This window comes from Vanacampus margaritifer, chromosome 5 (genome assembly GCF_051991255.1).
Source record: "Vanacampus margaritifer isolate UIUO_Vmar chromosome 5, RoL_Vmar_1.0, whole genome shotgun sequence".
Classification (NCBI taxonomy): domain Eukaryota; kingdom Metazoa; phylum Chordata; class Actinopteri; order Syngnathiformes; family Syngnathidae; genus Vanacampus; species Vanacampus margaritifer.
The window spans coordinates 6,692,002-6,709,806 of NC_135436.1; the positions used below are offsets into that span (position 1 = coordinate 6,692,002).

A 17,805-nucleotide genomic window follows, 5' to 3' on the forward strand; every position below is an offset into this window, starting at 1 on the left:
CTGAAAATGAATTCAACCGTAAGAATGACAAACACCATAAAAGTATTTGAAAGCACTGCATCGCCAAGATCCACCCATAGCCACGACATGCAACAAACCTCTACTACTAAAATGATGCATTTAACTACAGACTCAAATTTCATTTCTACAACAACCACATCTTCAAGCTCGTCTCTTGACAACAAACCTACACATAAAGGTGAAGATACTACACAGTCCACTGACGCATACAAACTTTCAAGAGTCAGTATCATCACAGAGCCAAATAAAATCCAAGACCCTCCAACAGAAAATTCTAATAATGTACTAATTCACAGTAAAGTAGTGGCAGGACTAATAGGTTTGGCTCTGGTATCAATGATTGTTGGATTCTTGATCATCTTTGTGAAGAAACGCAAACTTCAGAAGCAGCAGATGACAACAACTGACTGGGCAGGTCCTTCACCATTTGTCAGCCATGGAAATGACAATGGACAAGTAACACTGAGGTCATCGAATCAGATTTCTGTTGCCAGCTTCATGTCTCAGAGAACTTCTAAAAGGTTGTCCTTTCTCCCAGAGATGCAGGAGCAGTCAGAAGCCACAACACCAGCTACAACCTTTGGAAGTACACATCAAGGGAGTACATCTGAACAACAATTCGATATTAAAAGTGCACTGGAAAGCACTGGCACAAAAAAGACTGGATAATTCTGCCATTATAACTTCTTAAATGAAACAAAGCATCACAAATGGTAATCCTGTCAATGAAAGCTGTAACTAACTATATCTGCACTGCAGAAAATGACTTTGGGCAATTTTAATTACTTATAAAAACTTAACCAACAAAAAGTAGTTGACAAACACTCTTTTAGAACAGAATATGTGACTGAGCACAGGCACAAATTTGCACTTAAAAAGCAACTCAACACGCTACTAGACTCTTGCTCCACCCCTAACTATTATTTGAAAAAGAGGCTCAATGGGTTGCTTTGAGGATTGTTGGGCCTGCGAGGTGGGGGGAGAAGGGTTGATGTGGTCTAAATTTCTATCCTACAACAAGTTATGCTAAATAAACTAAACAAACGCTATGTTAATCGATCACTAACCTAAAATTTGAAATAAAAATGTTCGCAAACGTTAATATTTCCAACTCCAACGCACTAAGTATGCTTGTACCAGACTGAGCCAATGGCCTTGGTAATCCGTGCTCGTCCAAGGAGAGGCCCAGTGTTTAACCTGAAGATGGCGCCACACAGACTGCCCCTAAGTCAAGCTTTCAACAAACATGCGTAGTTTATCAGCAAAAAAAAGGTTGATTTGGTGTTGAGTTGCTTTCTAAATCATTAAAACAAATCTGTGATTCATCAATGTTTCTACTGCAATCTGTGTGAACTCTGCAAAAAATTTTAGAACCCCCTCAGACCATCCAAATGAACAAATAATTATCACCTTAAAAAAAGAAGTCAACACACATCTTTTGCCCAAGATGCACAATGTTTTGAAACTACAGTAATTCATAGAATCAATTGTAATAATTTAAAAAACAATAACTTCAATCTACCATTTTCCGAAATCCGAAAATAGCTAATGAGTTGACTAATGTCCTAAATAAGCGTGAAAAGGACATTTCTCATCACATGATTTTGATACAACTCCAATGGCTTATATATTGTCTGTCGCTTCCAATATTAATTTCAGCATTTTTAACAACTATGAATACCTCCTCCCCGTGTTGTTTTTATTCTTGACTATTTCAGCAACTGAACAAACACTTTATTTGTTCATTTCTTGCTCTTAATTACTGTTTTATGTGCATCATTCTCCAAGATAACCTTGGAATGTTTTTTGTTTCTGTGTGAGTCACGTCATGTATTATTATTTAATCAAAACACACTTTAAAGTTAAAGGGGGGAATACGTTTTTTGTGCCTTGTGTTTTGTTGAATAAAATTATGGATAATGATAAAATGATTTTCTTGCAAGGAATTATAAGGGATAACGAGTGAGTGATGCCTTTTTTCAATCACATTTTAAACTTGGATGCGGAAAATCCACTGTCCGATTTTTACATAGATTACGAGGTTTTGTGTTTAAATATTTGTTATTAGGAGTCATGTAAAAATTAGAACCACATTATGTTGTTAAAGCATTTGGAAGTTCTAATTTTTGATTTGTGTCGGCAGCAGGGGCCAATGAATAGAGGAATGTAGAACCATGGGATCTTACCCATAATCAGCATTAGGCTAAACAAAGGAGGGGCGCAATATAACCTGGACGTCCTGGAGCAAGATTTTACTATACTGTTCAAACGCAGAAGAGATGACAAAAAAATTTTGACAGAAGAGCAGAAGCTACTGCTACAGATTGCAAAGAAAATTTATCCTTGTTTTACCTGCGAGCAACATAGTAGAAGACTGGATTGCCGCTCTTGGAAGTCCCAGCCTGATAGAAGATGTTGAGGGTCTTTAACGCTTTAAATTCCTCTTTTTCATGTACTTGGTGTCTATAAGACAAAAAAAAACATGGGACCTACAAGCCAACATGGTTAAAATATTTTTTATCCTGTTATAATGTGAGAGCTTTTGGATTTGAAAACCCAACTGGACTGTGGTCTAAAAACAAAACAAAAAAACTGTGATTCAGTCAAATCTTATTTTTAGTTTAGAAAATTACCAATGCAAAATCACTGATTGTAAGTTAACATTTTAAAACTGCACCTAATTGTTTATTTTTATTTTTTTTTAATTGTTAACAAATGAGTGAGTAGTCAAACGGCCTGCCCTAGACTTATAATGCAATCCTAAGACATTTCCTGTGTCAAAATTTTGCAGAAAATTTGCAGAATGAGAAACTAACTGAAATATATTGTGCACAAGAAATAAAGACAATCTGTATTTTGTATCAACAGCGGTGTCTCAAAATGTTTTTATTTTTGTTATTTTAGCAGAAATAAATAATCGCAGGCCGGGGAGGGGGTTGTACAATAGAAGGCACAATGTGAAGGCACTGTGTACAAATTCAGAAGAAAGAATCTTACCTGGTCATGAATTCTTCAAATTTGGAACTGGTCAGATTGAGGCTGGACCAGTGAGTATCAGCCACAGGCTTGTGTTCAGGTGGTCCCAGATAAGCAAGCAAGGTTGCCATTTTGTCAAAAGGACGCCTGCCAACAGCCTTGTGGTCTCTGGGAAGATTGATTATTATGTATATATAAAGTATTTTGCACATCAGTAAATCACACAGTGCCAGCTTTGATTAATAAACTGATGAAGAAGCATGTCTGGTAACTGTTGTCTACATAGTATAAATGCTGACCTGTTGCTGGACAGGTACTGGCCAATCCTCTCCTGATTGTTCCATAATAGCCGGTGGAGGGCGAGCACATTACCGTCACTGATGAAGGATAGACTGTGGTTCACAGAGTCACTGGGTGGAGAGTCAGATGCTATATCTAAAAAAAAACTGTGACAACCAGGAATGAAGACACTAATTAGACCAAAAAGTGAAGCAACTTGAATATTCAGACACATTATATAACAATCGGATTAAATCAGCATCAGTGATGACTCCTGCAATAGGGCAGCTCTATTAAAAATGGAATTAATACTTTGATAACAATCATATAAAAAGTGATTCCAATTTGTATGTGTATAAGGTTCTAGCTAAAAACTGAGTGTTTGTTTTCTGGGGTGCATATTTTATTTCTCTTGTCTGATGGGAGCCACTCAAATTTGAGGAACAAAGGGTGTGAGGGCATGTGAAATATATAAGAGACAGTCAACAGATACTTTAGTGGTGTAGTCCTGAAAGCCAATTGAATGAAAGTAGCTGGAGATTGAGAAGTTGGTGATTCTTTCTATAAAGGAGTAATCGAACATCTTGATAATATTCATTAGGAGGTAGTGTTTTTCTGAGGATCTCCTCAGTGTTGGAGGATAATTTCATCACCCTTATCCAAAGGGGTGCCCATTTATTTATATTTACAAACACTAAATAAAGATTATTTTTGGCCTCAACAGGAGTGATTTTCAAAGGCGTACCAGTGCTAAAGCTAAATATCGCTTAATAACAAAAAAATGCTATGAATCATGGGGTTGGGCGGTGTGACGGTGATCCGGTGTCCAAAAATGACAACTGTGTCACTTTTCTATCCAAATTTGTATAATAAATAAACTTACAATTTGGCCAAAAGTTACTATTGAAGTCATTTGTGTTAATCCAACATATTGTTCCTGTCGACTTTATATTTACTGATTAAACTAGCTAGTGGCTGCCACATGTTAATTGTTTTCATTGGGCTTTGGGACATCTCTTGTTGTTGGTCCTTGCAACAAATGACTGAATTATTATCAGTCTGGCCACTGAAATTGATTTTGGGATCAGACATACAGTATTGGTAAGAGAGCTCATTGCAATCTTCCAGGTAAGAAGAATACCCAGGTGGCTGCCAACCAACTTTCTTCATTTAAAAATGCCACTGACCACTATTTAGCAGTTCTCCACATTGAGCAATCCTGATCATGTGGGGAAGGAAACAATGGTGGTTACAATAAGTGCCTTTAAAATTCTGAGTGTCATACCTTCGGGCTGAATCAAAGTTGTTCTTCACAAAATCATTGAAAGGCCTCATGTGCTCTTCCTTTGTAAACAGGACATGGTTGGCAATGCTCTGCAAAATCTAAAAAAAACAAAAAACAGATTTACGATAAGAAACAAGCATTAATGTAGCCCTCCAATGATCTAAGATTGGAGGCAGAGTATACATAGGCAAGATTGTCCGATCTGATTAAATGAAATTAAACTTTTTGCCCTAAATACTACAGTAGGTGGCATATGTGCAGAGCAGGATTAAGGGGAACGTGGGGTTTGTGAGCATACACTTCTAACTCAAGGTTTATGTGAACCTGAAGACATTGAAGTTTTGCATCCACTGTAATATTCAACTATAATGAATTAACTGTTTCCCAATGCCATTGGGTGGTCCTGCACAATGTGGTACCAAAGGAGGTCCCCCCGAGTTATGAACATCCTTACGAACATTTGTAGATATGAACAAATGCTGACTGATGTCCATAAATATGAATGTTAGGAAAATGTCTTTAACCACATGCCACATCATACTGTTCAGTACTGTAGTTTCCCTTTCTGCCTCAACACGGGCCAAGCAGCTCCATATGCGCATTTCTAATACTAATCTACGATGAGAAGAAGTCAAAGACCACTCCATCAGCTTGCCAGAGAAGAAGAAGAATGGAGAAAACTGAGGGTGCCGAAACCTCTGCAATGCCTTCATCTGCACCTGCCTTCCGAACAATGCTACTCGGCAGCCTCACCTGAACTCGACACTTTTAGGAGAATCTTCAGAAGATAAGATATAATTGATATAATTCCCCCATGGGACTAAATAGTTGGATCATTCCCCCTCAGATTACCCAGAATTTTTTTGAAAACCCATCCCCTTTACAAATTTGGTGTGGCGATAATTCATGGCAAGGAAAGTCAAATTTCCAAATTTCAGCCTGATTGGATCAACAGTTTCTGAGATATTGCAGTTTAATCCCTCGCACCCCCCTTAATTTAAATGGCTGTGGCTGCTGAATTTTAAATCGCCTTTTCTCAACAACCACTGGTCCAATTTCAAAGACCCTGTTATCGCTGGAAAGGGGATAAGGAATCCAAATTTAGCATTTGTTTGTGATATTTTTTACTCCTCTAGATGGCACTCTTGGGTTAAAGTTGGGCAATTTGAAATTCAGCGTCCGGATTACTCGAATCATTATTTATTTAACTCCTCTTAATGTTCTTACCTTAGACATGAGCTTGAGACCCCGTTCTATCCTTGGAAGAGGCTTTTTCTCCAAGATGCCAGCCTCATATGGGGATACAATGGCCGGATTAACAAAGCGCAGAAACATGGCGCTGCCCACTGCACCAATACTATTCTGTGGGAATCTCTGACTCACCACCTGTGTGGAGGAGCATGAAAAAAGCAGGGGCAGTTGAAAAGGGAAAAACAAAACAGATGTAAAACAAAAATAAAGGTTTGGGAAAGGGGGGCAGGAATAGGCAAAGAGAAGGACAAAAACATGAATTTTATGAAGGGCACAATGAGGCAATGATTTGAAAAATATTTATCCAGCATCAGTATCTACAGTCGAGCGGAGTACGGTGAGGCATGGCAACATAAATGCTGGTTTCATGAGAAGGAAAAGTGAATAAGGATACTCTGAATTCATGCGGAACACTAACCAGAGCATGATTGAATTTCACTCCAGATAAATTCTAAATCAGGACTAGGACAGAGAGAAAATGAGAATGAACTCAACCACATTGAGCAGAAAATGTGCTTAGAAATGCAGACCGATATTCAACCAGTGAATGACAGATGTACAATAATGAAGTCATGATGCCAAAAAGTGGAAGAGCCAAATTAGTGACTAATACATCTTGTCTGGAAGCGAGACAGGGTTGCATGTTCCAAAGCCCCCGTCACAATTCATTGTGGATTACACCAATTACAACAATCTCTGAAACTGAAATGTAATTCAGATTTATCAAACTTCCAAAACAGAAGATGGTGTACCAGCAAAAAGAAATGCTTGCATTTCCCTTTTGTGCAATTTCTACCATTTTATATGGTCATTATCGATCGTGTTACAATGTGCTATCTCTCCCAAACAAATAAGGGGAAAACTGTATTGTTGTCTTGAGTTTTTTTTTTTTTGGAGGCAAATAAAACTAAACACTCTAAATTTTATAGTGAAGATGATGACAAATTAGAGACTTGCAAGAGTAAGCCGAAAGCCACAGCATCTAGTTCAGGAGAAGTAGGTGGCGAAACCAAAAAGTAAGCATTTTAGCTAGGTTTCAAACAACTATGTCTACATATGTCCAAATGTAGACTGTTATAGTATGGTGGCAGAGAATTGTCATTATGTTTTGGCATTGAAAATGAATGTTGGTATTGTGGAAAAATATCTTTTGAAAAAAAAAAAAATCAATGACAAGAAAAAAGGATATCAATTGAAAAACATATTAGGTGTCAAAAAATACATTTCAACTTCATGGATTGCAGATTCAAGTGTTTTTTCTCACTTTCAACCTAACATGTTTTGGCCGGTATAGAAGTGATGGGAATTTCATGTCTATTTGTTTTTTGAGAGTCGGTTCTTTATGGCTTGGACCCTTGAAAAGAGCCAGCTCCTTAATTATTTTTTTTGTTTTGTTACGTCAAAAAATTCATTACCAAACTTTGTGTAAAATGAATCACCAATTAAAAAACATACTTTAAATTAAATATGTGTTAATTGAAATATCAATTTAAAAATACATTAGATTACATAAGTTTTATTTATATTGCTTTATAAGTATTGTAATTTATTGTTGAATTATTGGGGGCAGCAATAACAGCTGCAGTAGACACACACGCATTCATTAACAGCAGGTTCTCCTCTAACTGAAGAAATGGGCGAACAATGTGTAAATGCCAAATCAAACTGAATTTGAATTGAACTATTCCGGCAATGTGATTACATAAGAAGTCAATGCAGTTGGCGTAGATGAGTGTGAATCTGTACTGAGTGGCAAGATTGATGCGTTTGACGCAAAGCGAGTTGGGCAAGCCCATTCGCTCCAGTTGGTCAATTTGTACTGTAAGACACACCACATTGCGACAGCCAATGGGTGTTGAGAATTCACTTTCTACGTCACATAAACGGCAATTTCACACCCACACAGTGAGTCCTGTGCATGTAGCATGTCAAAAGATCAAAGATGGACAAAATAATAATTTCAGTCTGTAGGCACCTGGAGCTGTACAACACAGGGCCAAGCCAAAAAGGTTCTGAAAAATGGCGAGCGAGGAAATGGGTGCACCTGTTAAGTGTGTTTATTACTTCTGAAAACTGACAGTGAAAAATAAAATTCAGAAAAATCCCACAAATTTTTCAAGGGAGTGTTTTCAGTGTCAATTTTTGTTTTTTATAGTGTCAATACATCTTTTCTAACATGTCAAGTTTTATTTTCAATTAGTGTGGTGAACTACATGATAAAATGATGAGATGACGAGGTTTGGGATGCTGGCATCGTTGCAAATATGGTGCTCTCGCCCAATACCTCACAACAGTAGAATCTTTTTCCATGAAAAATTACAGAAGCGCCGAGAGTCATGAGACAATTCTCTGTGAAATACTGAGTGGCCTATCCCACATTTATAAACATGTCCAATGCACTGGTGGTTATGTAAGCATGTAACAAACAGGCATGTTTGTTGATTGACATACTGGCTCAGATTACTACAAAAAGAAGGTGCACAGAGATTAGAGAGAAGTATAATATTGTGAAACAAATTGATTTAGACCACTTTATCGCCTACCAAGCCACACTGTTCCACAATATTGAACATCAATTGGATATATGCTCTTGAAGACTATTATTGAGATATAGGTTATCACAAAAATCTCTATTTCCATATCCAGAGATGAGATCTGCCAGAAAGTGATGGATCCCTGTGCCAAAGTCATGCTGACCTTACACCTCAGGGTACACACACACAGCATGGCTTAAGGGCTAGTGCAACAATGAATCGATAATATAGCTGAAAATCAATATTTTGTTAAGTGCTGGCAACAAATTGCATTATTGCTTTGATGTGTCGTGATTATTACATCACTCAACCGTTGTGTCGCATTTTTATTACATTAGTAGCGCTAAATCACACGTCAGAGCCAATGCACACAAAAAGTCCAGCAATTGATACGTCACTACAGGATTATTTGGCTCACGCACGCACGCACAGGGGAATCACTCAATTTATAGTCCACTGTACTGAATGAATGCGAGCATTTTTATTTCTCTTACCAACATGAGCCAAAAAAACGCATTAGGGATAGGGTCAGCTTTCGAATGTTGTAACTTATAAACTACACACTGTTTTGCCATTTACTAAACTATGAATAAGAAATGTAGTTTATTCAAAGTATTTGAATAATAACAAAAAATATGTGTGATTGTTTTTTCTCTTTCCATCTCATTTTTAATTTTAGGCTCATATTAAAAATACGAAATAGAAAAATAGCCCCAGGACAATATTTAACTTACCCAGAAGTTTGGTAAAGACTAATAGCAAAGATATATCCAGCACTGTGGCTGTAAAGGGATTGGCTTTGGTTCAAAACAAAGTAACCATACAAGCAAAACAGCAGTGGTAAGGTTTCCTCGCTGTGTGTGATCAGAATGAAGTTGATTACAACAATATTTAAAACTAAGTATCTGTCTTTGCACTTACACCAGTTTCTTCTTCATCCTAATGTACTTTAATACACCATTATTATAGCTGATGCATGATTTTAAAGATCTTAGATTGACATTGTGTTGAATTGTTCTCTCATACAGTAACTGGCTGAAAGTGAAGTGCATACCTTAAATTAACATGTCCAGTAGTATAGCAGTAGGTGAAAAGACATCCGGACCAAGCTCAGGGGTTATCAGGGGTTTAAGTACAGATGTTGGCTCTTTACGCCTTGTCCAATTCAAATTAAAGCAAAACTATTAGCTGCAGTCAGAATCATTTTGTCAACATTTTCCTTCTGCTCAGTTTATTTAAAAATCTAGTGCTGTCAAAGTTAAAGTGTTAACCAATTAATTGATCACAAAAAATTATCGCAATAATCATGTATTAATGCAGATTAATCACACTATTAATTTTAAGATCCTTTAGCTGACAGCAGATGGTTATGTTAAAGGTAGCACAGGTTGTGTTTGAGCAATAAACATAACTACATGAATTAAAGTATTAAATAAATGTTTGTGTATGACATTCAGAATATTTGTTCATGTCAAACTATTGGAGTCATTTTTTTCGCCATTTTAAATTAGGCAAGTAATTGACTAATTAGAAAAAGGAGGAGGATGAGCAGTGGATCATGTGGAAATATTGAAGACGTTTTCATAACATTAAATGTCGAAAGAATTAACACATAACAGGTGCTCTTTAAATCTGGCGATCAAAAAATGTTGATGAAAAGCTTTTTTAATTAAGTGATTAATCCAAAATCTAAAATGTGATTAATCTGATTAAAAAATGTTATCATTTGACACTGCAAATAAACTGACTGTTAAGAGTCGTGTGGACATGAATAAGTAGAAAAATACTGAAATGTTCAAAGCTGATGTTTGTCCTTGATATGTATGATATAGCTGATGGATGACTTTATGGATTGTGATCCAAACTGATTGTGACGGTTTACAAGATACTAATGCTTGCTATCAAAATTCCACTACCAACGAGCTAAATGATCAAATAAAATTCCGCCGTGGCTTTTTTTTCCCCAAGTCATTTTTTTATCTGAGCCCAAAACTGAAAAAAAATAAATAAAATAATAATAAAAAAAAATATATATAAAAAAATATATATATATATATATATCACATTTTTCTATTGTTTTGTTCACTTTTTCATTTTTTTCGATTGGCAATTGAAAATAAAAAGAACAAATGATACACAAAATATCAAGCACAAAGAGATACAATTTTGTCAAGTCAATGTATAAATAATGTGGATGGAGCACCTATTTCAAAGAGGACTGATCCATGTGAGACACACTGAGTTAGTCTGAATGACACTGGCGCTTCGTGATTAGTCGTGCCAGAAAAATCTCTTGATCGTGAGATACTTTGTAAGAGAACACTGTCTTTGATCTCTGCAACACATACATTATGCTTTAATCTGGAAGGTGAGGACTGTTGTAATCAGTGTTAAAAGAGCAAATTCAGTTGAAAGTGGATATACAGTAATTATAAGGGCACTCGCACTGAAATACAATGAATAAAATTGAGCCTTACAAAAGGGATGACATGGAATGTGTACCCTAGTGATAAGACCTTTGACCTAACTACCTTTTTCAGGCTTATGTATGCAAAGATGGAAAGACACCATACATACGTATTGGAGGAAAAATTCTCAGGATATTTCATCAGCTTTTCAAGTCATATATTAGGTATTAAAGTCAAATGAGGCCGGTGCAGCATGCAGATGTGCAAAATCCATATAAGAAGAAATATGACTGCAGAGGAAATGTTCTGAAAAAAAAAGCCTCCTGGGTAAGAGCAAATAGCAAGTCCCAAGAGTAAAAGATTAATGAATGCCGCTGCTTCCTGAGACTGTTAATTAAAAATGCATAAAATGGCAGCAATATTAGTAGTACAGTGATTGTAGTAGAGAGTTGTACAATAGAGATGCGATGACAACAACTATTAAGTTATTTTTGTATTTTTAGATTTACATGCTGATTCTGAAAATTTTATTAGTCTTTCATTTATTACATTTAAATACGGTTTGAACAATTTGAACACCCAGTTATACGGTTCATTTGGTTTGGTCAAATTTCATTCATTTTCATGATTACTTTTGTAATTTCTGCAATTACTTTTTTAGTAAGTCAACTTTTGGAGTGGCCTAATTGTCTAGTCAAGACTTGAATCTGATTATAATGCTGAGAGGCATAACATTTAAAAGGCTATTGGATTGCTCAAAAACCCTACAATGTTGTTGAATTGACGGAATTCTGCAGGGAAGAGTTCGCCAAAACATCTCCACACATATATGAAAGACTCATTGCCAGTTATTATTGTTGCTGCTGACTTTGGCCCAACCAGCTATTAGGTTTAGGGGGGCAATCACTTTTTTCAGACAGGGTAAATTTTTTCTCCCTTAATACTAAAAAAACCCCAACAACATTTAAAGCCATTTTGTGTTTACTTGTGTTATCTTTGACAAACATTTGAATTTGTTTGACGATGGGAAACATTTAGGTGTGACAAAAATGCAAAAAAAAGAATCAGAAAGGGGAAAAAAAAACTTTTTCACACTACTGTATATAAGGCTGTCACAAAAGATTTTTTGCTCATCGACTGGTCATCGATTGTAGTCGCTTGGGATGTGCCAATCACATTTTTTGGGCACCTGCGTTTATGGTTTTAAGTATCTGCTGACTGAGTTCCGATCACAAACCTCAGCAATGTATATGTAAAAAAAGAAGACAATCAAATGATCTCAAATTAATATAGAAATAAACATTATTTTTTTCTCTTTAGCTCTAAATGTGTTCTTATACATTAACAACTGAACATGGGGTATTGGTCCATCAGTTTGTTTTTTTTAATGTTCTGCAATTGTTTTTTTGTTTTGAAACTTCATGGGTTTTTAGCATAAAATTAGCAAATAAGCTAAATTACCACTGATTGTCACACCCATCTAAGTGGGGCGAAATTCTTTCTCCGCATTTGCCCCATCCCCTGAGGGAGTGGTGAGCAGCAGCAGTACCAGTAGCGGTGCTCGGGAATTATTTGGTGATCTAACCCCCCAATTCCAACCCTTAATGCTGAGTGTCAAGAAGGGAGGCAATTGGGTCCCATTTTTTTTTTGTCTTTGTTATGACCCAGGACCTCTCTGTCTTAGGACGGACATTCTACCAATAGGCCATTGAGCTGAAATATATGGAGTACAGGCAATTATGCTAACATTATGTTAACACTAATGCTACATTCGAGGAAAGTGGCAAGTTGGACTTTTCTGACTTCATACCAGGAACACCCCTTTGAACTGGGAGATCCGAATTCAGGTCCAGAAAGTTTAAAACGCTGAAACAGTTAGGCTTTAGCCACAGGTGCTTCTACTCAACATGTGGAGACAGATTGTTCACCTGCTAATTGAGTAGAAGCACCTGTGGCCAAAGCCAATCTGTGTTTTTACTTTCTGGACCTGGATCCCCCAACCATGTAAATCTGAAAAAAAGAAGGACCCTGACTTCACTGACAGGCTTTTATCTGAAATCACTCGACAATGGTGACGCCCATGAAGAGACAGACCGTGGATGGCAAAACACAATTTACAATATTCTAAACAGATATGTATATTTATTTATTGTTACTTTAATTTAGTTATTTGACATAGGTTCACATAACACAACGGGATTTGGAATGACTGCGTTAACCGGAAGAAACAATTTATCAGAGTCGGCTATCTTTGTTGCTTACATTTCAGGGTTTTTCCTGTGTACAAAATTCAGAGGCGGCCCCCTCCACCTAATTTGCTCGCCACCTCCAGCCTGAGCCACTGATATCGTTCAACACATTGCTCCAGCTGTGTTGATTGAGCTCGGCAGGAACGCATTTTAGTTTCAGTTGCAATGTTGCGCAATTATGGAGGCGCTATATCAACAGCAGTGAACCGGAAAAACCTGAAGCAACAACCGAAGAAGAAACAGCTTTTTTTCTTTTTCTTTTTTTTTACTTTAATGTACCGAAGAAGAAACAGACCATTTTTGCACCCCCCTTGTGGCGCGCTACCAAGTCATAAAAATACACTATATACAATAAAGATAATAGTGTTTTACAACAACGCTTATCTATATTTACAATTTAATATGTACTAGTGGATGAATTTTTAATGATTGTAGTTAAACAATGGCAAATTTGTATTCATATAATTTCTAGTCCCTGATCGTAACCACCGTGAGTACCGATACCTTAAAATAAGATTGGTATTGGCACCGATAATGATACCTGGTATCAGTAGTCACCCATCATAGTCAGGGTGATACCACCTTTGCCTCAATTTAAGACAGGGAAAACTCTGCATTTGCCTCCAACGCTTTGAGGTCGGAAATGGGACAATCCTAGTGGGATTATTATGATTTCCCATGTTCCTAGAATGCAGCATAAGCACAATATATATATAAATGTGCTAGGGCTGTCCCGATCCAATCAACATGTTCAGGAATATGGGCCAAACACATGATTTTCAGCTGATCGGTACCGCCTGAAAAAGATCAGCTTTTTAAATTTCTTAAGTCAAGAATAACCCATTTTAATTCTTTACTTGATTTGAGCGCTGATTTACAGCCTTACAGAAAGGTATCATTTTGGGATACCTCAATTCAAAAAACAAAACAAAACAAAAGATAATTGAGCCAATTTGGATGTGGTCTTCTTTTTCTTCTTCATTGCATTGCTATACAGAGGTATTGGATTGGGACTAGGTAGCAGCTGATATTCAGAATTAAGTGACTTGGACTTGCTGATATTCAAAATTAAGTGACTTGGACTTGGGTGCAGAAAAATGTGATCAGGAAAACCCTCAAATGTGCCCAACGCTTTATAAAGATTTATTTTCATGTAACTGTGTAGTGCATTTAAACATTTTATTTACTGCAGATGCAATTGGCACCAATTTGGTGGAATGGCCTGTATAAACTTTATCATAGAATGTAGGATTCCTCTGAGTGCATTTGATTTATATAATTGTTAATAAAACATTTAAAACATTATTTATTGGCATGTGCAGGCTAAGCTGAGCCCACGCAGATATGCAGTTGGGGGTTACGTGCTATGAAATGTGTGGTCTACAAACAACTATTGATTTATTATCTTGTAAAATGTGGGGAACAAGCTTGCTTGTCACCAAATGTACATTTGCTAAACTTCTATTTAAAGTTATGTCGTTTGGACGTGTCACAATTTCTAACTTTTTTGTTGCTTTCTCAACTCTTTGACTATTTTAGGCTTGGCTATTTTAGAATGCTAAAATGGTAATGGACTGCTTTTTATATAGCGCTTTTTTATCTACAGGATATTTCATTTTAACCTAAGTGTTTTCACACCATGAAGGTGTCTGTTTTGAACTGTGTAAAAGCCTTTTTCTTCCTACAAACATAATGTACATTCTGCTGCAGCATACAGGTGACTTTAGATGTGCCTAGGTTTCAGTTTACGCGGCCCTTTTATTGTCACTAACTACACCACAGTCACCAAAAAAAAACCATTAATAGAATATATCAAATTAAATTATTACTGTTCCATTTGACAAAATCTTGAGATGTTATTTGGTCACTTTTACCATAAATTTCAGAAAACATAAGTTTTGCCCCGATCAGCTGAAAATTGACATGATCTGCTACAATTTCTGATCACATGATTTTCAGTTGATGGGGGCAAAAATATTGGATGGGGACATCCCTCGTGGTCCTAGTGGTTGCGATTAGTCGACTCATTTTATTATATGTACAGTAAATCACAGCATATCTTACTAGCAGCTGTTCTTACAGTATATAACCATTATCAGATTACATCTTGAATACTTTGGTATGTTCAAACTAGAAAGTAAAGACAATTAAGATTATATATGGTACTACCCTGGCAAGCCACACCCACTTTCTTAAAAGACCGCTGTTCAGCCCGGTTAAAATGAACCGTGCAATCAAATTTCTTTATTTGCTGCAACGACATATTCTTCGTGAGCAAACTCTTTGGCTGTGGGGAAGTCCATTCCAAATGGCGTTTATATAGTTTACTATATGTTCAGTATTTGAACTGGTCTGCCTATACGTTTTAAAACTTTGACTTTGAGGGCGTAGCAGAACATAGTTGGTTGGGAACAACGCTTGTAAAATTAAAGCTGGAACATTTACAAAATAATAAATTAAAATTAAAAAGCAAAAACAGGTTTTTGGTTCTTAGTATAAAAGTGTAAAGAGGATTATAAGTAAACAGCACAAGATTGGTTTTAGACTGATGATGGCCAGTTGAAACTACAGTATACAATCAATTGATGCATCCCTATTGTACACAAGTTGAAAATGACACGCAATTAAAAACAATTTTAAACAAATGAAGACAATAAACCAAGTGAGGAAAATGCAAAAAAAAGAAGCCTTTTTTGCTTTAGGGGGAAAATATCTGGGGGAAAGTATCTGAGGGAAAATAGAGTCTCCAAACTTACTGCTTTTTTGTTTTCCTTTTTTTCTTTTACAGTTGCCTTATTCAGTAGAGAGTGGCAAGTAGCCTACAGAACAGAGACGAGTACAATCATGGTCACAGCACCAGCTACACATACGCACACAACCCTACCAATTAAGGTACACAGATATAAGATGAAAGAAAAGATTTGTCACAGAGCAATTTGTTAATTGGCAAGGAAGCATGCCATGCATGTACTGTTGTTGCTGGAATTCAGTGCACTCTTTTTCGGTGCCTTATAAGCTGCAAAAAGAAACGCAAAATGAAAAATGGGAAAACAAACGTTTAAAAAAGCAAAATCAGTGAGGACAGGACCACAGTTTGGGGTACCTGGACAACAGCGCCAACATGAAGTGCAACAGTAAGAGTAGTAGTGGCGACAGCAGCAGCAGCAGCAGCAGTGTGAAGCTGCCCAGGTTTTAGGCAAAATAAGTGTGTTATCATGACAAATATTTTTATTTTTTTTAAAGAAGATGTTTTCACTCATCAATGCTGTGATCACACCAACTGCATCAGCTTGAAAGTTTTAGTTCCAAATTTTAAATTCATTTGAAAAAGAACCTGTGTTAATTGCCAAAAATAATAAGACAAACGTAAAAATACTTTATTTTTGATTTTCGGTGTGCATTTGCTCAGAGTTTATGTTTAGTAATATACACAACATTCTTCTCCAATGTGGAACAGCAGTCTGACATGCTCATGCTATAAATGTGATCAAAGCCTTCAATGTATTTAATGTTTAGGATTTTACAAATCACACAACTTGGAGGAAAAACATTACAGGGAAACTTTTTTTGATTAGGAAATTGATCATGTACCCCATGGGCGGATACATACAAAATACCTAAACTGAAGCAATTCTCTGAAGAATTATCTTTTCAAAGAGGACCCAATTTAAACAGTTTTTGCCATTGTAAAACTTTATTAAAAAACATGCTTTTGTAATTGATGGATTTAAACAGTAGCTCTAAAACGCCCAATTTCTTCAGGTGCCAATCTCAATGTCTGTCAATGAAATTTGACACACTGGACGCCTACATCCAAGAGCAAGGGTTCTCAAACTGGGGTCTTTTGATTTCCCAGGGTCCACACAATGTACCTTGGGTGTCCTCAAAATAATTTGCAATAAATTATGCTGTATTGTTTTAAAAAGTGCAAGCCTTTGGACATAACTGCAGTCGACTGTGGTTGCACAATTTTTCACACATTTTTATACGACTGAGATATTTGCCGGTGGCACGGTGGTTGACTGGTTAGCACATCCGCCTCAAAGTGCAGAGGACGTGAGATCGAGTCCAGGCTTCTGCCTTCCTGGGTCTCCCCGTGCCTATGTGGGTTTTCTCCGGGTACTCCGGTTTCCTCCCACATTTCAAAGACATGCATGGCAGGTTAATTGGACACTCTAAATTGTCCGTAGGTGTGATTGTGAATGTGAAAGTTTGTCTGTGTGTGCCCTGCGATTGGCTGGCAACCAGTTCAGGGTGTGCCCTGCCTACTGCCCAAAGCCAGCCTGGATCGGCTCCAGCAACCCCCGCGACCCTTGTGAGGAATAACCGGTTAAGAAAATGGATGGATGGATGGATGGATGGAGATATTTGGATTCTAACGTCATGAATACCTTTTATTTATTGATATCAAAACTGATCCAGAGTTTAAAGACATGCGTGTGTCCAAAAGAAGACGCTGAGGACGTTTAACGGCTGTAATGTATATGCCAAGTTTGGAGTGGCGCTGTAGCTCAACCATAGGGAGTTAACGTAAAACGTAGAAGAAAAATAGGCAAAGAAGACGAACCACTGATCTGGATATATTACGGGATCACCGATAGCAGGCCAAGATTTCTGAAGCTGCGAGGCCGCCATATTACTCCTCCCAAGAAACGTTTCTCGGCATACGATTCGATACATTTACAGTATCAAAATTGGAGAACATTTGAGACAGTACTTAGTAGAAACGGCATGATTTATGTTTTAATTTGTTTAACATAAGCAATAGGACGTCAGACATTTTAAAACGTGCCTTAAATACA

At 36.9% G+C, this 17,805-nt stretch overlaps 1 protein-coding gene across 4 annotated transcripts in view; it reads right to left on the bottom strand.

Moving 5' to 3' along the window:
- The window catches only part of nf1a (neurofibromin 1a), an 86,574-nt gene that overhangs the window by 26,120 nt on the left and 42,649 nt on the right, over window positions 1-17,805 (bottom strand). For 3 of the 4 annotated variants that reach the window (XM_077565422.1, XM_077565421.1, XM_077565424.1), the window contains 6 exons: window positions 15,760-15,822; window positions 5,789-5,947; window positions 4,562-4,659; window positions 3,297-3,443; window positions 3,019-3,165; window positions 2,374-2,484 (listed from right to left, as the gene is read on the bottom strand). In XM_077565422.1, coding sequence (XP_077421548.1) covers window positions 2,374-2,484; window positions 3,019-3,165; window positions 3,297-3,443; window positions 4,562-4,659; window positions 5,789-5,947; window positions 15,760-15,822 — 725 coding nt within the window. The remainder of the gene's footprint in view (window positions 1-2,373; window positions 2,485-3,018; window positions 3,166-3,296; window positions 3,444-4,561; window positions 4,660-5,788; window positions 5,948-15,759; window positions 15,823-17,805) is intronic. The other variant, XM_077565423.1, reaches the window with a different exon arrangement.